This window comes from Schistocerca gregaria, chromosome 4 (assembly GCF_023897955.1).
Source record: "Schistocerca gregaria isolate iqSchGreg1 chromosome 4, iqSchGreg1.2, whole genome shotgun sequence".
In the NCBI taxonomy this organism is placed as follows: Eukaryota; Metazoa; Arthropoda; class Insecta; order Orthoptera; family Acrididae; genus Schistocerca; species Schistocerca gregaria.
In genome coordinates, this window is record NC_064923.1 from 258,985,040 (window position 1) to 259,008,862 (window position 23,823).

General features: G+C 45.1%; 1 protein-coding gene across 5 annotated transcripts in view; it reads right to left on the minus strand.

The window, feature by feature from the left end:
• LOC126267438 (adipocyte plasma membrane-associated protein Hemomucin-like) overlaps window positions 1–23,823 on the minus strand; it is a 250,578-nt gene that overhangs the window by 16,887 nt on the left and 209,868 nt on the right. For all 5 annotated transcript variants that reach the window (XM_049972700.1, XM_049972703.1, XM_049972702.1 and 2 more), the window contains one exon: window positions 20,549–20,816. In XM_049972700.1, the coding sequence (XP_049828657.1) occupies window positions 20,549–20,816 (268 nt within the window). The remainder of the gene's footprint in view (window positions 1–20,548; window positions 20,817–23,823) is intronic.

Genomic DNA, 23,823 nt, shown 5'->3' on the forward strand with positions numbered 1-23,823 from the left:
CAGTGACATGCGGTGCAAGAATAACTATCAATGACGGAACACAGGCCTTCAAATTTGTCATTTTTACGGTTTTTAGTCACGATATTAAGCTTGTGAGGGACTTCTTGTAGGCATCACAGGCAGTCTTGAACTGCACATTGATGAAGACATTCCTAAAAGCACTCTTAACAAAGATTGCTCTGGGCCCTTGTTATTGCTGAAGATGTTTTTATCAACGAGATGAGTTCTAGTCATCGGTTGAGATGTTCAGTTAAACAGTGGAGTTTTTGTTGATTGTAAAAAGCTATTTAGCCCCACAAAAGAAAACTATGTGCCCAAAATGGTCGTAAGTATTGCAGGTAGTGAAGAAACATTTGGATCACTAACTGTGATGAGCAGCCTCAACTCATCCCTAAAGGTATGGCGCAGGTACATCCAAACCAGTCCAGGGAGGGCAGCTTACTATCATTGACAAAGAATGGTGCTCTGCTACCATTACAGACAATGCAGAGGAGGAAGCTACTATAGAACTGCCAACAGAATCTGTCTTGACTGAGGAACAATGTTGCTAGTGGGCGCCATTCTGCGTCAGTTTTCAAATATGGAATGGAGAAAAGACAAAGTGGTCCATGGTAAAGCACTGTATTGACACTGGCGATGACCCAACAATTAGTTTGAGCTCTTATAGAGTGTCGCCAGTTGAAAAATGCATGATTTGGGCGGAAGTAGAGAAAATGTCGCAGGATGACTTAATTAAACCCTGGTTCTTCCCCATTATTCTTGTGAAGAATAAGGATGGCACATGACATTGCTGCATTGACTGCTGGCGACTGAACAAAACCATGAAGAAAGATATCTGTCAATTGCTGTGAGTTTGTGACATCCTAAACTTCTTGGAGGGAGCAAGTATTTCTCAACTAAGCACATGCAGAAAGTCTACATGAAAATCAATAGTGACTAGGCTGACTGGGAAAGACTGCAATCATAACTCCTGACGCCTGAGTGAGTTTAAAGTTATTTCATTCGGACTATAGAACTCACTGAGCGATTTCAAATACATGATGGACAGCGTACTTCGGCACCCTAGCTGAAAAAAGTGTCTTTGCTATTTGGATGACGTTTGTTCAATGACATTTGAAGAACGTCTAAGCTCTTGACAACTGTGTTGAAATGTGGTCAGATTGTAGGTCTCCCAGAATCCAAGAATGTGTCTCATAGTTGTGCAAGAAATAAAAATCTTGAGCCACTTAGCCAATAGCGAAGGAGTCTGTTCTGACCCAAATAAAATAAGTGTAGCCAAGGATTTTCCGACTACATAGCACATTCGGAATGTGAGACGTTTTCTTCGAATGTGCTAATTCACTGGTGATTCATAAAGAACTTCTGTACCAAGCCACATTCCTTGCAAGAACTACTGCAGGGAAATTGCAAATTTCCAGGAATGAGGCACAAGAACGATCTTCCTTTGTTCTTAAGGAGGCTCTGATATCTTCTCCAGTTCTAGCACTGTATGATAACAAAGCCGTGACAGAACTACACGCCAAAGCTTTGTTTACAGATAGGGACAATTCCACTGAAAGTTCAGGAAAGCATTGGAGAGGTGATAGCTTATGCTTTCAGAGTAATCAGTATGACATGAACTATTCTACAAACGAGAAAGCGCTTCTTGCAGTTGCTTGGGACGCCAGCATGTTCTGGCTGTGTTTATTTGGCAAACCATTCAGCATTGTGACAGGCCACCATTTTCTACATTGTCTTACTATTGTGAACGATCTATCGGGTCGACTGACGCGATGAGCACTGAGACTTCAGGAATATGGCGTCCCAGTGGTGTACAAAAGTGGATACAGATATACGGCCGATTAACTTTCAAGGGTTCATTTATTGGAACATAGCAGTGTGGATGAAATTTCACTCATCGCCACATTAAATGACATTCCTGTTGGACAGAGGTGAGCTCCAGTGCTGCCGAAAACCATAAAAGCCTTGAAGAAAGAGGAACTAACCCAAGAAAGATTCCAATTAGTAAACGGACATTGTATAAGAAGAAATATCATCCAATGGTACACAAATGATTTCTCGTCATCAAGGGCACCCATATCTGTGCGCAAGGGGGCTGTGGCCTCCCCATAGCTCTCAGGGAAATGAAAAAAAATATTGTAGTCACGTATTTTGCTTTGAAAAAAAATGATTTAAAAGTCGGTAATATGCAGGTTTTTAACAATGTCAAAATTGAACCTTTTTTGTGGATATTAAAAGTCGCTATTCGTCTTCCAGACTATAAAAATATTTCATACCCCCTCACCCTCCCAAATTGCCCTCCATCCTACAAACTATCGTGTGGACGGTCTTGCTCAGCATCATAGCTCATCTACAGCCAACTATCCTGAGGTATTTCCACAACACTCCAACATCTGGTTAACCGGGGTTCACGAAGATTCTAGACAGAATCAGATGCAGCTATCATTGACCCAGTCTCTACTGATCAATACTATGTGTGCTACAGGAACGAATGCCAACGACAGAAGCAAGAGTTACAATTACCTTTGAGGCATCAATACGAATCCCGCATGCAGCAATACCATTCCGCCAATTTGGAACAGACCTCTTGGGGAGGTCCCCAAAGTCGGCAACTGGGAATTGATGGATTGCATTGATTACCTCAGCTGCGATGGTGTCACCAAACCTGTGCCTACTGCCAAAGCTCTAGAAATTTTAAAGTTCCTTGTAGAAGATATCATTTTGAAGCACAGAGCGGCTATGTCATGATCTCTGATGGTGGCAAAGTTTTCCTGTCGAGACTAGTGTGAGACGTAATTTCACATTGTTACACCACCCACAGGATGATAATTGCCTATCATACAAGGGTGAATGTCCTTGCAAAATGCTTTAATAAAATCTTGGCAGATATGCTCTTGATGTACGTTGATGTTGAACAAAGAGACTGGAATACAACACTACCTGTTGGTGACATTGACATACAAGACTGGTAATCAAGACACTATAGGCTTCACACTGTTCTTTTTGCTCCACAGCTGCGAAGTCAAAACAACAACGGATACACCGTTTCTACTAGGTGAAACTTGTGATGACTACATGAAACACTTAATCACTAGGACCGAAAAAGCAAGGCATCTAGATCACACATGGGCTCCTCACGCTCAAAAGAACGATCGAGAGCGCGACAACGCCAAGCACCGGCCAGTGAGATAAAGCATGTGGGACTTGGTTTGGATTTTTACGCCTGTGCAGAAAATGGGACTATCTATACTAAAGCGTTGTTTTGGGCTATAAAATATCTTTCGTCAGCCGTCATTGTGATGTCGAGCATTATGACGCCTCATCAGTAAGACAAAAGCGCAGAGACGTCGTCCATATTCACTGTACGAAGCCCTACTGCAGCCCAGATGTGCAGATCAATGATGGGAATTCAAGGAAACTGAAGGCTCACTCGATGATTGCGAGGCCTCGATGGAAGGGGCTACCTTCATAGCTCATATAACAACACGACCAGATCGTGAGGGTCAGCCAGCGCCGTCATACAGAGAACCTTTGACAAGATCTAGATCCGTGGATCTGTAGTCATTTCCAATGAGAACTTCTGAAACAGTATGCTGCTGTTTCTCCAGGAGAGGGCACAATGCTGTGAGCTCTAGTGTACACAGTGCAGTATTGTGGTTATCGTCACTGATTGGCATGTTGCAGGTCGCCAGTTCAAATCCATCCATCGGCAATTTTTTGTATTTAGTATTTATTTGTTCTGGAAGGCTCTCCAAATATATTGCGTCGGCCACCATTGACCAGACATTTTCAATTGGTGAGAGATCTGGAGAAGGTGCTAACCAGGGCAGCAGTCGAACATTTTCTGTATCCAGAAAGCCTCGTACAGGACCTGCAACATGCGGTAGTGCATTATCCTGTTGAAACGTAGGGTTTCGCAGGGATCGAATGAAGGGTAGAGCCACAGGTCGTAACACATCTGAAATGTAACGTCCATTGTTCAAATTGCCGTCAATGCGAACAAGAGGTGACCGAGACGTGTAACCAATGGCACCCCATACCATCAAGCCGGTTGATACGCCAGTATGGCGATGAGGAATACACGCTTCCAATGTGCGCTCACTGCGATGTCGCCAAACACGGATGTGACCATCATGATGGTGTAAACAGAACCTGGATTCATCCGAAAAATGACGTTTTGCCAATCGTACACCCAGGTTCGTCGTTGAGTACACCATCGCAGGCGCTGCTTTCTGTGATGCAGTGTCAAGGGTAACCGCAGCCATGGTCTCCGAGCTGATAGTCCGTGCTGCTGCAAACATCGTCGAACTGTTCGTGCAGATGGTTGTTGTCTTGCAAACGTCCCCATTTGTTGAGTCAGAGATCGAGACGTGGCTGCACGATCCGTTACAGCCATGCGGATAAGATGTCTGTCATCTCGACTGCTAGTGATACGAGGCCGTTGGGGTCCAGCAAGGCGTTCCGTATTACCCTCCTGAACCCACCGATTCCATATTCTGCTAACAGTCATTGAATCTCGAGCAACGCGAGCAGCAATGTCGCGATAGGATAAACCGCAATCACGATAGGCTATAAACCGACCTTTATCAAAGACGGAAACGTGATGGTACGCATTTCTTCTCCTTACATGACGCATCACAATAACGTTTCACCAGGCAACGCCGGTCAACTGCTGTTTGTGTATGAGAAATCGGTTGGAAACTTTCCTCATGTCAGAACGTTGTAGGTGTCGCCACCGGCGCCAACCCTGTCTGAATGTTCTGATAAGCTAATCGTTTGCATATAACAGCATCTTCTTCCTGTCGGTTAAATTTTGCGTCTTTTGCACGTCATCTTCGTGGTGTAGCAATTTGAATGGCCAGTAGTGTATAATGGAAGAACGACAATGAAAATTTGTGCTGGATCGAGACTCGAACCCGGATTTCCCACTTATTCCACCACTGTTCGCGGCGTCTCCAGGCATCTTTGGCCTGTAATCCCACTGACTGGAGCATAGTTAACTTCACCGATGAGTCCCGCTCCAAATGGATTCCCAATGTCCAGCAAAGATGTGCCTGGAGAAACCCGGCACAGCAGTGGGATACAGCCTTAATGTCGCCGGCCATACGGCCCAACAACAAGTAGTGATGGTTTGAGATGCCATTTATTTTCATAGCACGACCACTTTGTTAGTCATCTGCAGCACCCATACAATGCAACGGTACGTTGACGATATTCTACGCCATGTTTCGTTACCCTTCCTGGCAAGCTTCTGGGGCTTAAATTCCAGAGAAATAATGCCCACCCACAGACGACGGTTTCTACTGCTTGTCTTCGTGCTTGCCAAATCCTACCTTCACCAGCAAGGAAGCCGCGTCTCACCCCAATTGAGAGCAGGGCTCTTCAGCCAGTTTTGATTTTGATGGTCTAACGTACCAGTTGGATAGAATTTGGCCCGATATACCTCAGGAGGTCACCCAACAACTCTATCAATCCATGCCAAGCCGGATAACTACTTGCTTAAGGGCCAGAGGTGGACCAACACGTCATTGACTTGCTCAATTTGTGAAGCTCTTTCCCTTGAATAAACCATTCATATTTGTATGTTTTTACATGTACGTGTCATCTACCGATTTCCGTCGTGTTCAGACAATTCATGCTTCATTTTATTTTTTATTCAAAATTTGTTTTTTCGCAGAGTGTATTTGTCTTTCAAGAGGTGCGCAGATTAAAACGGGCGAAAGGCAAAGACGCAGTCTTTCTCTCCTCCTGTTCAATGTGAAACAGAGTCTCCGGAGTGCGACCAAAATTCAGGGTGTACGGATATCAATAATAAGATTCGCTGATAATATTGCTTATCCACAGGGAAAGTGAGGAAGAATTACAGGGTCTGTTGAATGGGAGGAAGAGTCTAATGAGCGCACAATATGGATTGGAAGTAAACCAAAGAAATAAGTAATAAGGTGTAGCAGAAATGAGAAAGGTGATAAACTTAGCTTCAAAACTGGACACTATGTAGTAGACGAACTGAACGAATTTTGCTACATTGGAAGCAAAATAACACATGAAACATAAAGCAAGGACATAAAAAGTAGACTCGCACAGGGGAATAAGACATTGCTCTAAAAGAACTTCAGTAATATGAAACACAGGCGTACGAGGAAGAAAAATCAGACAATGAATGCCTCGAGTACAACGTTGCATGGAAGTGAATCATGGACCATGGGAAAAACCGGGAAAGAAGAGAATCGAAATGTTTGAAATGTGATGCTGTAGAAGGATGTTACGTACATTGACAAGAAATTAGGAGATTCTCCGCATAATTGACGAGGAAAGTAATATGTGCAAAAGGTTGACAAGATGAGAGGACAGGATGATACGACATCTGTAAAGTTTTCTTTTCGTGAAAACGGTGACTGTAAAAACAATGCTTTTGTTTGTTATAAAATAATGTTTGCTACTAGTCAAGTTTTCTTTTTTTCCCGCATAATTCCCATTATCAAGTACGTTTTTCGTGTATTGTGTCATTTTTAGGCGTATTGGTTTCGACGTGTAGCTACCGCGGTTTGCGATTACCGATGTATCTCTGTCTATGTAGGATGAGTCAGGAGGAAAGGTAGAAGCTTTGAGGGGTGATAATATTAATGGTTCTTAACAAGGAACAACATACGGACATGCGCCTTATTCCGGATGGTTTCCGATATAGAACACATTCACTGTACATTGTTATTTATTTTCTGTATTATTCAAACATTTTCATTATTTACAATGTACCACAGTGGTGTAGAGGAAGCTGAGACGAACAATTTTACACAGGACCCTTGTGGTCTGTTAAGTCGGCAAACTACCTCGAAGCCTGCACAAAACAGCTAAGCAGCAGCAGAAGCAAGTAGCGAGATTTTCATTACTCTCGCGATTTCTTCGCGCAAACTATTAGTCATAGTGTAGGAAATTTAATGTAATTTTGTACTGCGATAGGTGTTCGCCGGAAGGTGCGGCTTTCGAGTTGTTCAAGAAAAACGTTCAAAAGTGATATTATCTGCGTTCATGTCAGAAGCAGTTTGGAGTAGGTCATATGTTCATATGGCGTTTTTTGTTCAGAAACGCTAATACTATCACTTCTCAGAGCGTGTACTTCTCCTCCTGACTCACCTTACGGATAATGCCGAATCTACAGAGAAACATATATCAGTAATTACAAAATGTGTGTGTTTATCTATACTAATATACACCCAGGAACATCGAAAATAGAGCACCCAGAGCGAAGAAAGGTACAAACCCAAAACTTTGCAAACAAGTACAGTGAGATCCCTTATGCAAATGATCCCAAGCTTGTTATTAATGCGCATGCCACAGAGCGCGCAGTGGCGCTGCAATCGGGCAGGGAATCCTACTTAAGCGGCGCATAGTGGACGGGTCATACACGTGACGATCTCATCCTGACTCTAGGAGGACGTTAGTGGGCGCAGGATGGCAGGTAGATGAGTTAGACGACATTACCCACAGTTAAGCAGTTTGAGAAAGGCCTATTCATCGACTTGAAAACCGCAGAACTGTCAACGCGCCATGTTGACTCGCCAGGTCAGTCGTTTGGAGTGTTCAGTTAGGCTATTTTGGGAGCAGTGGACACGAGATAGCTCCAAACGGGTCTCGAGCGACCAGGAAGATTACGAGATGAGAGGACTGAAGGATTGTGCGGTAAGCGATCAGGGATTCTACAATGGCCCGTTCCACAATACAAGCAGAAGTACTGGTGCCAGTTGTTCCATAAACCATTTCCAGACGCCTTGCGGATGCGAATTTGTTGTCCAGGAGCCCTCGTCGTGTACTGCCGTTAACGCCTAGACATCGACGACTCCGTCTACTGTTGTGCAAAGTCAAAACGATGTGGACTGCCACAGATTGGCAAGACACCGTATTTAGTGATGAATCGCGGTACTGTTCGGGAGTGCATGATAACCGCATACAGTTGTGGAGACAGGATGGTGAACGGTACAGTTGCACCCACGCTGTCACGCGCCACACTGCCCGCGCAGCCGGCGTAATGGTGTGGGGGTTGTAGCCTACGACAGCCGATCCCCTGTAATTGTGGTACGTGGAGTCTTAAGCGGCACAGCGTTATGTTGATGATATTCTTAGACTCTATGTTTGACCTTTCCCACATGGTCTACAAGAGCCACTTTTCCAGCAAGTTAATGCTCGTCCGCATATCGCACGATTTGCTCAAGACTTTCTACGTCATGTTTCGACTCATCCATGGCCGGACTTCTCCCCAGACTTGTCCCCTATGGAGTACATGTGGGACTAGCTTTACGCCGGATGCTCTTGTGATACTCTGTATGTTATTTGGGGGTTGCTATTCAAGATTTGAGGGACAATGTGACCCAGGTCAACACGAAACGTCTAATCAATTCGAGGCCGGACTGAATTACGACATATAATGCATTTAAAGGTGGTCCAGTGCGTTACTCATGTTGTACTGTATTTATCTTCTTTCTTGTCTTGATTTTGGGGTGTGCCTTTTCGATTTCTTTCTCGCAGTCTTGTTTAACTAAGATGGCATAAACTGAATTGGTAAAAAAAAGTAGGTTGTTGATATATGAGGGGGGACCCAAAAGTAACCGGAATCGTAATGCTGCACATCATGTACTTGTTGTAGTAGCAGGTTGCGTCGCCAGAGGGTTGTAGTAGGAGCTCTGTTGAGTCACTCTGCCTCGCGGCGTCACCAAACAGTGAGAAGTGTGGTTTCTTTGGCAGTTCTTTGAGTGTGCATACAGCGCAGACGTGACACGAGGAAATGGCTAGTTGCTAGTTCTTACGAACAACGTGCGGCAGAGCAGTTTTGTTCCTTGCTCGGCAAGAACGCAGCAGAAACTGTTGCGATGATTCAGACAGCCTACAAAGACCATGCTCTTAATAAAACGCAAGTGTACGAATGATTTTCTCGGTTTAAAAAGGGAGAAATGGTGGTTGAAGATCAGCCCCATTCCAGTCGACCTTCAACTGCTCGGAGCAAAGACAACATTGACAAAATCCTTGATCTTATCAGTGAAGATCGACGCAGGACAATCGACCAACTCGAGAACTTGTCCAGGCTGTCCTGGAGCTCAATTCAGCTCATCGTGAACATCAATTTGGGGATGCGAAGCAGCAAAATTCGTGCCAAAGCTTCTTACCGGAGATCAAATGGATTGTCGCATTCAAGCCTGTCTCAAACTGAAGGACGCATTCAAAGATGGTCCACATTTTTTCAACAAAATCGTTATAGCTGATGAGTTATGGTGGTATGGGTACCAGCCAGAAAGTAAACAACAGTCATCACCTGGCTCACCTCGACCAAAAAAAGCTCGATAAGTGAAATCGAATGTGAAAACGATGTTGATCTGTTTTTTGACATCAAAGGGATCGTACACTCTGAATTTGTCCCTGAAAACCAGACAGTAAACCAACAATTCTATTTGGAGGTTATGAAACGGCTTCGCAGAAGTTTGTCTCGAAAACGTCTGGCTTTGTCGGATTCTAGCGTGTGGTTCCTGCATCACGACAACGCTCCTGAGCACATGGCTCTCAGTGTTCACCAGTTTTTGGCCTCAACGAAGACGACTACCTTGACCCACGCACCCTATTCGCCGGATTTAGCACCCTCGGACTTCTTTCTATTCCCGCGGACGAAAAGAGACTTGAGAGGGAAGCGTTTTGCGGATGTGGAAGACGTAAAACGCAATGTCATGAAAGTGCTAGCAGGTATCAAAGAGGACGAACTTAAAAGATGCTTCGAACACTGGAATTAACGTTTGGACAAGTGTATTAATGCTAATGAAGAGTAGTTAGAAGGAGATTAAGGTTGTATTTGAAAACAATAAAATATATGCTTTCTAGAAAGAAATTCCGGTTATTTTTGAGTCCTCCCTCGTTCAAGGTATACTCCAGATGCTAGATCTGTGAAAATGCTAGCAACAGTGACATTATTTTACATAGTTTTAGTGTGTGAGTGGTAGCTCATAATGTTTCAGACGATTGAGATGGCGTAGTAGTGTTCTAATCACGAGCCATATATACAAATTTCCGAATGTACAAGTTTTCTGTTAAAATTGACTTTGTGAAAGAAAACAAAACAGCACAGTGTTGTGTATACAATACTGTTTAAAATAATTTATACAGGGCAACAATTTGTGTAATGATTCAATTCGCTGCTATTGTAGTTAAAACCGACCGTGAGAAAGAAAAAGAAGCCGCATATTTTCACAGCACAGCATATCATTTTCTTCCTCGCAGAACATGTCAACTTTGCACCCCCTTGGTTATCACGCCCCAGAAGGGCGCGAAACAGGAGGGCTGAATAAGTGTAAACACCCTTTGCTGCTCTGGATCACGTTTTAATTTCATCGAATGGTTTTGGACGTTTCCTAGTGGTTCCACTCTGTATAAACTCCAAAGGGGTCAGATCTCCTTCAGAGGAGTTGTAGCCCCACGTTGTCCTTACAGCAGTGTTGAATCGTCCAAGGGTGTCAGCAGTGTCGAACGTCGTTGAGAATGTCGTCCTGCTGCTCATCGCACTGCAAACTGTGGTTTCCGATCACGAAATGTTTGGAAAACGCGCGCCCCAAGGGAATAGGTGGTTTTATGCCACCTACTAAGGGACCTTCTTGTCGATTCTGAGTGGTAGTGTGTCTGAAATGTTTTCCACGGCCACCCATGGGAACACCGCGTGGTTTCAATGCTGGGTGTCGTGATTCTGGTCTCCATCGCAGAAATGTGAAAAGCAGTGGTGGCTGCTGTGTAAGAGCATAAGAGCACGCGAACAACCTAACTTTCCGATACCTTGTAGATTTATTTGTTATTTTTTTAAATGCTGTTTAACGTAACATAGATGCTGCGATCTGAAAGATATGGTACTTAAATCCACCGTGCTACTACTCTTGCAACTCCGTGAAACTCGGCATCAGGGGTGTGAGAACACCTTCAGTTGTGCTCGTTTTAAGGATCTTCTGCGCATGCGCAACGCACTTGACATGATTTTATTACAGGCCAAATACATACGGATTTGATATACAACGTGCACAGATCTTGATGTGCAGAACTGGCTCTTGACACTCAACTAGAAGTTGAGGTCAGAGCCACCAAGTGGTAGCACACTGCGGCAGACTTTTATCGCCGGCCGCGGTGGTCTCGCGGTTCTAGGCGCGCAGTCCGGAACCGTGAGACTGCTACGGTCGCAGGTACGAATCCTGCCTCGGGCATGGATGTGTGTGATGTCCTTCGGTTAGTTAGGTTTAAGTAGTTCTAAGTTCTAGGGGACTGATGACCACAGCAGTTGAGTCCCATAGTGCTCCGAGCCATTTGAACCATTTTAGACTTTTATCCCAGTTCGTTCGGGATCAGTCCTACTAGGTAATAGCACACTTCTTAGATATGCTAATCCACTTACTATATACTGTAGTAGAATTAGATCGGAAGTCAGTATACGTTAAAGGTGTACTGACAGTAAACCTGTTTTGTGGGTAACGTGTATAAGTAGTGAATTTTATCACACAATAATCCATTTGAGGTGCTGAGAATCATGAGAGCCTAAAGCACATCACTGTCGATTGTGATATTGTATCAATTATTCATGCTCCTGAAATCTGTTAATCTTATGGTCAGTTAGGTTTATGTGTGCTGCAGGCCCGATTTTATATATATATAAAGTTCGCGATGATCTGTTTCACTGGTTTCCTCTGATATTCACTTAAATGTGGGATCGACGGCGGTGTGCTTTAGGCTCTTATGGATCTCAGCGCCTCATTTGTATTCTAGTCAAGTGACCATGTCAGTAGACATTACTACTTGAGTTTAATCGTGGCACTTAGTATTTGGAGCTGGTCGCTTACTGTGCAGGAATCGCTTTCGTGTGCAATGTGTCGAATCTATTTTAAATGCTAACGGCAAAGTAAAGCTGTGAGGACGGTACGTGAGCTGTGCCTGGGTAGCTGAGTCGATAGAGCAGTTTCCCGTGAAAGGCAAAGGTCCCGAGTTCTAGTCTCCGTCCGGCACACAGCTTTAATCTGCCAGGAAGTTTCATATAAGCACACACTCCGCTGTAGAGTGATAATTTCATTCTGGGAACAGAAAAGGAAAATACCAGGAAAAGTTAGCCGCAAAGGAACTAAGGCCTCCGAGAACAGATCCTTTGAATGAGAGAGTGACGAAATCAAATAAGCGTGACTACAAGCGAAGATTTAAAAAGGTACAGTTAGCACAAGTCGTTGTGTGGGTGCCACGTAAGAATATCTGATTTTCAGCCCGGAAATGAAATCGCGATCTATTGCCTCTTTCAATTGTTTGAAAAACTGGATGAGAACGAAATCACCCACTTATACAAGAATATGAAATGGAGAGTTTCGAAAGCTTACAAAGTATTTCGTTATTGCCTGAAACTGTACTTAATTACGTACGAAACAAAAAAATTCCACTAAAACCTTTCTTTTGTCAGAGAAGTTATGCATATTATTATTGTTATTATTATTATTACTATTATTATTATTATTATTATTGTTATTATTACTGTGATTATTGTTATTGGCAGTGGCTGCAGTTGTATAAACCTGTTGGTAAGCATAACTGTTATACAGCAGATACCATTAATTTCACTCTCTCAGATTTTTCTGAATCTACAAATTTGTGAATACCCCGAATGTACACTCACGAACCCCCACTGTGGATAAGGATGGGTAAGAGGGGGTATGACGACCTTCTCATCCATGACAGCTCTGGGCAGAATTAAAGCGAAATCTGGTGCCAATGTGACATCATTAACCCACGTTACAACTCACATGACCTTTTCAACTGTGGCCTCTTTTCGCATACGTTGACATCTTGCGGTCTGATGCGTCTCCATGACGTAGCGGAGGGAGGTTGTAGGCACCTTAGAGCCACATTTAAAAATTTCGCGTCGCACTTGGAGGCAATTATAGGGCTTCGAAAAAGTAATACCTTTTTTGCGCAATGTATCTCTTAATCCATGCCCTGAAAGAGAAACCAGTAAAACTATCCAGATAGGAAGCCGTATCATTGCTTTTTACCTGGAACTTGAAAGGAACTCCGCTGTACCAATCAATACCTCTGATGTATTTGGCACCAAAATAAGTTGCAGATTTTACATGATAAGAAACAGAGTTGTATTTAAGACTTTTGTAGGCAGATGAAATGGTGTGATATATGTTTTCCATTTCACTTATTAGTCTAGTAAATAAAGCACTCTGCCTCAAACTCTGGTGTCTCAAACAGTCTTGCTCCAGTCCCCTTTCGACAGAAATCTGAAGCCGATGTTCGAATAGCATACACTGAGCTGACAAAAGTCATGGAATAGCGACATGTACGTATACAGATGGCGGTAGTATCACCTACAAAACTTGTAAAAGAGGAGGGCATTGATGAAATTATTATTTGAACTTAGGCGATTCACGTGAAAGTGTGTCCGACGCGATTATGGCCGAACGACGGGAGTTAAAGATTTTGAACGCGGAATGGTAATTGGAACTAGGTGCATGAGACATTACATTTCGGAAATCGTTTGGGAACTCAATATTCTGAGATTCACAGTGTCAAGAATGTGTCGAGAATACCAAATTTCAGGCATTACGTCTCACCACTAACAACCAAGAGCAGTGGCGTTTGCGTAGAGTTGTAAGTGCTAACAGACAAGCAACACTGAATGAAATAACCGCAGAAATCAATATGGGACGTACGGCAAACATATCGGTTAGGACAGTGCGGCCAAATCTGGTGTTAATGGGCTATGGCATCAGGCGACCGACGTGAGTGCCTTTGCTATAAGCACAACTTTGTCTGCAGCACCTCTCCTGGACTCGTGACCACGTCGGTTGGACCCCAGACGTCTGGAAAACAATGACCTGGGCAGATGAGTCCCGATTTCATTTGGTAAGAGCTGATGATAAAGTTTGAGTTTGGTGCAGACCCCACGACGCCATAAATCCAAGTTGCCAACAAGGCACTGTGCAAGCTGGTGGTGGCTCCATAAAGGTGTATGCAGTGTTTACACGGAATAGACTGGGTCCTCTGGTCCAAATGAACCGATCGTTGACTGGAAATGATTGCTCGGCAACTTGGAGGCCATTTGCAGCCATTTATGGAATTCATTTTTATGGATGACAATGCTCCACGCCACGAGGAACACAGTTGTTCACGATTAGTTTGAAAAAGATTCTGGACAGTTCCAGTGAATGATTTGGGCGTCCAGATCGCCCGTCATGAATTCCATCGAACATTTGTGGGACGTAATCAAGAGGACAGTTCGTGCAGCAAACCCTGCACCCGCAACACATTCACAATTATGGACAGCTGTAGAGGCAGCATGGTTCAGTATTTCTGCAGGGACTACCACCGACATGTTGAGACCAAGCCATGTCGACTTGCTGCACTACGCTGTGCAAAATGAGGTTCATGTGTACACCATATCCAATCCACCGTAGACAAAATGTGTTATTCAGATACTGGGATACTTGTCTGTTACAGGGAATCGGTGATCCGTCTTGTTGCAGATAAATTTTCGATCACTGCCCTAATATCATGTCTTCCGAAAGTGCAATTAGGTCTCCTGTTAGGAAATGTGCATATTCTGTGGCTGTCATGCGATTTGGCAGGCATACGAGGCCTATCATCAGGCCATCAGTCATACCACACCAGATGTTCATTTAGAATCTAACTTGGAATCGTATTTCCTTAGTGTCCTGTGGATTCTCTGTCGTCAATGTGTCAGATTTACAGGCACCAAATGGTTCAAATGGCTCTGAGCACTATGGGACTTAACATATGTGGTCATCAGTCCCCTAGAACTTAGAACTACTTAAACCTAACTAACCTAAGGACATCACACACATCCATGCCCGAGGCAGGATTCGAACCTGCGACCGTAGCAGTCGCGCGGTTCCAGACTGAGCGCCTGAACCGCTAGACCACCGCGGCCGGCACTTTACAGGCACCAATGTCACCATTGTGTATAAGTAAAGTGCATTACATGACATCTCTGTCTACAGCAAACAATTCACGAAATTGTTGTATGCTTACTGGGTCACCTGTGGGCTGCACATGGAATAGGCAATGGCTAATGTGTCATGTAATGGTGGTGGGACTCGGTTGTACCATTGTAATAATGTCTTCCCTTTCCTCAACTGACTGGATGGCCTTTTGTTCTGATGTTACGTGTACACTGGGTAGTGTTCCGGATTCACGTAATGTTGAAAAGCCCTGGGAAATACCACAGGCACAGTAGGTTTGTCAGTCTATAGCATTCTGTCGCAGCCTCATGCGCACTGCAGTTACAGTACCTGTACATAAGTAACATGTCTGTGTATTCCGCATGGGTGAACGACACAATGTATTTGCACAATTAAACAACACTCAAGCACGACATGCTCACAGCCTCACAACTGTTCATTGATCTAACGTGTGATTGAACATTGGGTGTGCTTGCAGCAGTTGACCCAGTGTAATTTCACAGTGGTGCCATGTGTTGGAGAACCTCCACATCTCTTGTAGGATTGATCAGGTATCTGTCCCACCCATTATTCTGTCCACCACAGCCCATATACAGCATTTCAGTAAGTAATATTCACATTTGTCGTCATATCCATTCATGGATGTGTCTAGTCTTCAACCCACTCCAGTTCCATAAATCGGAAACAAGTTCATAGGACTTTTTCGATTTATTTTCGCATGTAGAATCACCCCACAAATCATGTGACATTTCTCCTGATTCACCCTGTATTTATAAGATGTAAGTTACAATATAAAACCCATCACATACAGGGCAGTCGGAAATTCCCGTTCAAACTTCTAGAACATGTAGATGGTACTGAGTACAGAACATTTTGAATAGGAACCCATGTCCGGAATCGTATCGTTTCCGTTCTACGACAGTTTCAATTCACATGTGTACCTCGTCAACGTCTGCTTAGGGCAAGAGAAACGTCTCAAAGTTCCCTGTCCTGGTATGAAACAGAGTAGACACGATGACGTGTACTACGTCAAAAGATCTCCAGATGTCACTTATTGTCCGCTTCGTTGTGAGACCGAGTCAATACCTGTGCATCACCGATAGAGGAAACATGGTGCAGTTTGCGGAATACGCAGACATGCTCCTTGTGTATGGCGAAGCTGGAGGTAATGGAAGAGCTGCTACTCGGCTGTATCACCAACGTTTACCACACCGTCACACTCCATCGCACAAACTGTTTGCCCAAGTTACACAATGGCTACGATAAACGGGTTCCTTCACCGTGAGGAGGCAAGACTGTGGTGCTCCGCGGCGACGCCAAACTCCCGACTTTGGAGAAGGTGTACTGCGTCGCACTGAAGATAGCCCATCAACGAGTTCGCGATCAATTGCGCGTGCAATGGCTGTTAGTCACAGTACCGTCTTGGACGTCCTGCATGAGCAACAATTACATCCGTACCACTTACAAAGGGTACACGCTACATCTACATCTACATGACTACTCTGCAATTCACATTTAAGTGCTTGGCAGAGGGTTCATCGAACCACAATCATACTATCTCTCCATTATTCCACTCCCGAACAGCGAGCGGGAAAAACGATCACCTAAACCTTTCTATTCGAGCTCTGATTTCTCTTATTTTATTTTGATGATCATTCCTACCTATGTAGGTTGGGCTCAACAAAATATTTTCGCATTCGGAAGAGAAAGTTGGTGACTGAAATTTCGTAAAAAGGTCTCGCCGCGATGAAAAACGTCTATGCTGTAATGACTTCCATCCCAACTCACGTATCATATCTGCCACACTCTCTCCCCTATAACGTGATAATACAAAACGAGCTGCCCTTTTTTGCACCCTTTCGATGTCCTCCGTCAATCCCACCTGGTAAGGATCCCACACCGCGCAGCAATATTCTAACAGAGGACGAACGAGTGTAGTGTAAGCTGTCTCTTTAGTGGACTTGTTGCATCTTCTAAGTGTCCTGCCAATGAAACGCAACCTTTGGCTCGCCTTCCCGACAATATTATCTATGTGGTCCTTCCAACTGAAGTTGTTCGTAATTTTAACACCCAGGTACTTAGTTGAATTGACAGCCTTGAGAATTGTACTATTTATCGAGTAATCGAATTCCAACGGATTTCTTTTGGAACTCATGTAGATCACCTCACACTTTTCGTTATTTAGCGTCAACTACCACCTGACACACCATACAGCAATCTTTTCTAAATCGCTTTGCAACTGAATGCTACGGGTCCAGCAGACTTTCCACAACGCGTCGCCTTCTGCACATGATTCCTGCACCATTGCATTGACGCGCCCCTGTTTCTACATCGAGTTCTTTTCACTGATAAAAAGTAGGTTCACAAGGGATTGTGTTCTGAATGCTCGAAATAGCGATGTCTGGGCGAACGAAAACCCTCATTCCACGCATGTTCGGGGATTTCAAGACAGGTTTCGAATTAACGTGTGCGCAGGTGTTCTGGACGGTCATGTGATTGGACCATACCTCCTTCCGTCCAAGCTCACGGGTCCCGCATACTTAGTCTTCCTACGACACATAATGGACCCGTTCTTGGAAGCTGTGCCATTGCATGTCCGTCAGGAAATGTGGTTTCAGCATGATGGAGCACCACCTCACTTTTCACTGGCTGTCCGGAGACATCTCAACAGACGGTATGGTGAAAGATGGATAGGCCGTGGTGGTCCAACCGCGTGGCCGCCGGATTTAACCCCTATGGACTACTTCTTGTGGGGTCGTATGAAGAGCCTAATTTAAGAGACACCTGTAAAGACAGAGGAAGATCTGCTGGTAAGAGTTCTGGCCGCTGCACAAGACATTGTAGAGACTCCAGGTGGGATGGAGAGAGTGTACCAGAACATGTTTCGGAGGTACAGTGTTTGTAACAAAGTTGGTGGTCGCCACATCGAACCGCTGTCGTAATGCATCGGTACGTTGCGGCTGGTGCCGTAGATACTGGGTTCTTGTTGTTGTCGACTAATGTAAACCATAAGGAGTAAGTTGTGATGCAAATGAGTAAGTACATTACTGGCCATTAAAATTGCTACACCAAGATAAATTGCAGATGATAAACGGGTATTAATTGGACAAATGTGTTTTACTAGAACTGTCATGTGATTACATTTTCACGCAATTTGGGTGCATAGATCCTGAGAAATCAGTACCCAGAACAACCACCTCTGGCCGTAATGCCGGCCGGAGTGGCCGAGCGGTTCTAGGCGCTACAGTCTGGAACCGCGCGACCGCTACGGTCGCAGGTTCGAATCCTGCCTCGCGCAGAGATGTGTGTGTTGTCCTTAGGTTACTTAGGTTTAAGTAGTTCTACGTTCTAGGGGACTGCTGACCTCAGCAGTTAAGTCCCATAGTGCTCAGAGCCATGTTAACCATTTCTGGCTGTAATAACGGCCTTGATACGCCTGGGCATAGATTCAAACAGAGCTTGGATGGTGTGTATAGGTACAGCTGCCCATGCAGCTTCAACACAATATCACAGTTCATCAAGAGCAGTGACTGGCGTATTGTGACGAGCCAGTTGCTCGGCCACCATGACCAGACATTTTCAATTGGTCAGAGATCTGGAGAATGTGCTGGCCAGGGCAGCAGTCAAACATTTTCCGCATCCAGAAAGGCCCTTACAGGACCTGCAACATGCGGTCGTGCATTGTCCTGCTGAATTGTACGGTTTCGCAGGGATCGAATGAAGGGTAGAACCACGGGTCGCAACACATCTGAAATGTAACGTCCACTGTTCAAAGTGCCGTCAATGCAAACAAGAGGTGACCGAGACGTGTAAGCAATGGCACCTCATACCATCAAGCCGGTTGATACGCCAGTATGGCGATGACGAATACACGCTTCCAATGTGCGCTCACTGCGATGTCGCCAAACACGGATGCGACCATCATGATGGTGTAAACAGAACCTGGAGTCATCTGAAAAGATGACGTTTTGACATTCGTGCACCCAGGTTCGTCGTTGAGTACACCATCGCAGGCGCTCCTGTCTGTGATGCAGTGTCAAGGGTAACCGAAGCCATGGTCTCCTAGCTGATAGTCCATGCTGCCGCAAACGTCGAATAACTGTTCGTGCAGATGGTTGCTGCCTTGCAAACGTCCCCATGTGTTGACTCAGGTACCGAGATGTGGCTGCAAGATCCGTTACAGCCATGCGGATAAGATGCCCGTCATCTCGGCTGCTAGTGATACGAGACCTCTGGGATCCAGCACGGCGTTCCGTATTACCCTCCTGAACCCACCGATTCGATATTCTGCTAACAGTCATTGGATCGCGAGCAGCATTGTCGTGATACGATAAACCGCAATGCATATGTGACCTTGTAGATGACATCGGAAGTTTACAGAGGCTTTTTGCGGATGATACTATGGTATATAGAGAGCTTGTAACACTGGAAAATTGTACTAAAATGCAGGAGGATTTGCAGCGAATTGACGCATGGTGCAGGGAATGGCAATTGAATCTCAATGTAGACAAGTGTAATGTGCTGCGAATACATAGAAAGAAAGATCCCTTATCATTTAGCTACAATATAGCAGGTCAGCAACTGGAAGCAGTTAATTCTATAAATTATGTGGGAGTAAGCATTAGGAGCGATTTAAAATGGAATGATCATATAAAGCTGATCGTCGGTAAAGCAGATGCCGGACTGAGAATCATTGGAAGAACCCTAAGGAAATGCAATCCGAAAACAAAGTAAGTAGGTTACAGTACGCTTGTTCGCCCACTGATGGATTCTGCTCATCAGTGTGGGACCCGTACCAGATAGGGTTGATACAAGAGGTAGAGAAGTTCCAACTGAGAGCAGCGCGCTTCGTTACAGGATCATTTATCAATCGCGAAAGCGTTACGGAGATGATAGATAAACTCCAGTGGAAGACTGCAGGAAAGACGCTCAGTAGCTCGGTACGGGCTTTTGTTGAAGTTTCGAGAACATACCTTCACCGAGGAGTCAAGCAGTATATTGCTCCCTCCTACGTATATCTCGCGAAGAGATCATGAGGATAAAATCAGAGAGATTAGAGCCCACACAGAGGCATATCGACAATCGTTCTTTCCACGAACAATAGGAGACTGGAATAGAAGCGCCCTCCGCCACACACCGTCAGGTGGCTTGCGGAGTATGGATGTAGATGTAGAATTGTACTGAGTCGCGCTTAAGTACATTCCTCACGTGGGTGTGGATGAGATAATGATCTGCAGTGAAACTGTCGTAGAAGGGAAACGATATGTTCCCGGACATGGGTTCCTATTCAAAATTATGTACTCACTACCCTGTACATGTTCTAGAAGTTTGTAACCGGAATTTCCGAGCACCCTGTATAAGCTGTAAAACGACGAAATCCAGTTTGGCATCTTCCACTTCTCAGAACTCGATATGATCACGAAAGTAGCTAGAAATGCCCAGTGATGGAAACTGGGGATTTACAAGCCATAGTGAAGTCACAGAGAGGTATCACTGCAGTGAACCTAACGTCTCTTGTGTCGCCACGGCCTTAGTACGGCCTAGTTATCGAATGGGGACGCGTGTTTACATACCACGTGCGTGATCCTGCGCGTGGCCTGCAACGGTAGCGCGGTGTTGGCTGTGGCGAGCAGCGCCCGGTTGGCGCGCAGGAGCAGCAGGAGCGCCGCGCGCGCCTTGGGCAGTGGCGCCAGTAGCTCTGGCAGAGTGGCGCGCGACGGCGTGTCGGTGGAGATGAGCGCCGCCAGGACGCCCGCGCCGCTCGGGCCCGGCCGCAGTCCGTCCGGCGCGCCCGGCAGGCCCTCCACCAGCGTCGACACCGACCCGTCCGACAGCCGGCACCTGACAACCGACGGCCGTCTCTTCATACAAGGGCTGGTCATAAGTACACTACTGGCCATTAAAATTGCTACACCGCGAAGATGACGTGCTATAGATGCGAAATTTAACCGACAGGAAGAAGATGCTGTGATATGCAAATGATTAGCTTTTCGGAGCATTCACACAAGGTTGGCGCCGGTGGCGACACCTACAACGTGTTGACATGAGGAAAGTTGCCAACCGATTTCTCATACACAAACAGCGTTGCCTGGTGAAACCTTGTTGTGATGCCTCGTGTAAGGAGGAGAAATGCGTACCGTCACGTTTCCGACTTTGATGAAGGTCGGATTGTAGCCTATCGCGATTGCGGTTTATCGTATCGCGACATTGCTGCTCACGTTGGTCGAGATGCAATGACTGTTACCAGAATAGGGAATCGGTGGGTTCAGGAGTGTAATACGGAACGGCCTGCTCTATCCCAACGGCCTCGTATCACTAGCAGTCGAGATGACAGGCATCTTATCCACATGGCTGTAACGGATCGTGCTGCCACGTCTCGATCCCTGAGTCAACAGATGGGGACGTTTGCAAGACAACAACCATCTGCACGAAAAGTTCGACGACGTTTGCAGCAGCATATCAGCTGCGGTTACCCTTGTCGCTGCATCACAGATAGGAGCGCCCTCAATGGTGTACTCAACGGCGAACCTGGGTGCACGAATGGCAAAACGTCATTTTTTCGGATGACTCCAGGTTTTGTTTACAGCATCATGATGGTCGCATCCGTGTTTGGCGACATCGTGGTGAACGCACATTGGAAGCGTGTATTTGTCATCGCTATACTGGCATATCACCTGGCCTGATGGTACGGGGTGCCATTGGTTGCACGTCTCGGTCACATCTTGTTGGCATTGACGGCACTTTGAACAGTGGACGTTACATTTCAGATGTGTTACGACCCGTGGCTCTACCCTTCACTCGATCCCTGTGAAACCCTACATTTCAGCAGGATAAAGCACGACTGCATGTTGCAGGTCCTGTACGGGCCTTTCTGGACACAGAAAATGTTCGACTGCTGCCCTGGCCAGCACATTCTCCAGATTTCTTACCAATTGAAAACGTCTGGTCAATGGTGGCGAGCAATTGGCTCGTCACAATACGCCAGTCACTACTCTTGATTAACTGTGGTATCGTGTTGAAGCTGCATGGGCAGCTGTACCTGTACACGCCATCCAAGCTCTGTTTGACTCTATGCCCAGGCGTATCAAGGCCGTTATTACGACCAGAGGTGGTTGTTCTGGATACCTATTTATCAGGATCTATACACCCAAATTGCGTGAAAATGTAATCACATGTCAGTTCTAGCATAATATATTTGTCCAATGAATACCCGTTTATCATCTGCATTTCTTCTTGGTGTAGCAATTTTAATGGCCAGTAGTGTATTAATTATCACTGTCTTAAAAAAAACTAAATCACCTAATTTTTTGTTGGTTTGCAGCTACATATCTGCAGTCTTAGCACGGATTACAATCTCTGAAACACTGTACCACTGCGCATCGCGAGAGGATTCAAAACAAAATGGCACTCCACAGTCATAAAGTGGAGTGTCATCTGGTAATCCACTTTATGTGTAAGGCTTAGTCAAATGAAAACCGAACACTTGTCACAAGAGGACCATCGAACGTTTTCATTCAAAAGTAATCATAAGTACGCATTAAGACATTTATTCCAGAGGGAGACGATACAATCAATTCCTGTTTCGCAGAGCGCACTCAGCCGCTGACGGATCCACAACAACACCCACTTTTGCACTTCCTTGTCCAACTGATACTGACGTCCATGCTTGTCTTTCTTGAGGTAGCCAAACATGTGAAAATCACGCGGTGAAATATCCCGGCTATATAGATGATGTTGCGTGTTTCCCCAACTAAATGGCTGAAGCATAGCCTTAGTACAATTGGCAGTGTGGAGGCCGGTGTTATCGTGTAACAGGACGATTCTGTCCGACAGCATTCTTGAGCATTTTGACATTATGCCATGTTGCATTTTCTCCAGAGGGTCTTCATAGTGCTGCGCATTGACTGTGGTTCAACGCTTACAAACTCTATGAGAAGGCGGCCTCTGCACTTGAAGAAGGTCATCATGGCCTTACTGGAACCTCAGTAAACCGCTTCTGATTTTTATGGCTGGGGAGATATGGGATGTTTCCGCTGTTGGGTTTGACTTTTGCCATCTGTCAGAATTCTATCGAAGAGCATCCTCCTGATACAGAAAATGCCCGGCCCCACAATGCCGCCTGGATGAAGACTACACTTAAGCTATTTGGTGAGGAAACACTACATCATTCCCTGGATAGCCCAGATCTGTCATCATGAGATTTGCACATCTTCGGCGACCTGAAGAAAGAGATGTGTGGATGTCAGTTTCAGTCTAATGAGGAAGTGCAAGAGTGGGTGCGCTTGTGGCGTCAGCATCTGAGTGCATTCTACGAAACAGGAGTAGTCAATTGAAGACGTAAAGTCTGAAAATGTGTCCGTGATCATATGTTTGATACTTTATTTTAAAGGTCCGTCTTGATCACTTTTTTTTTTTTTGTACTATGACCGGTTTGGCTACTGCCACCTCCAGATCACAAAATATTCTGATTTAGTGTCAGCGTCAAACGAAACATGTAGGTACACAGTAAGTACCTAGATATTTAGTTTGACGCTGATACTACATCAGAATATTTTATGATCCGAAGATGGCAGTAGCCGAAACCGGACATAGTGCAATGTAAAACAGGAATTGGTCGTCTCGTCTCCCAGTGGGATAAATGTCTTAACATGCGTGGTAAATACTTTTGAAAGGAACCATTCGTTGGACGCATTATGGTGAATGTTTGCTTTTCATTTGACTGCCCCTCATATTTGAAAGGGAGCAATGATGCACAATTCAAGCTGAGCTGGTGGAACCCTACGGCAACAATTCACCACTGTATAACACAGTGCTCATAAGATGCTTTCATTGTGCCCAAAGAAAGTGG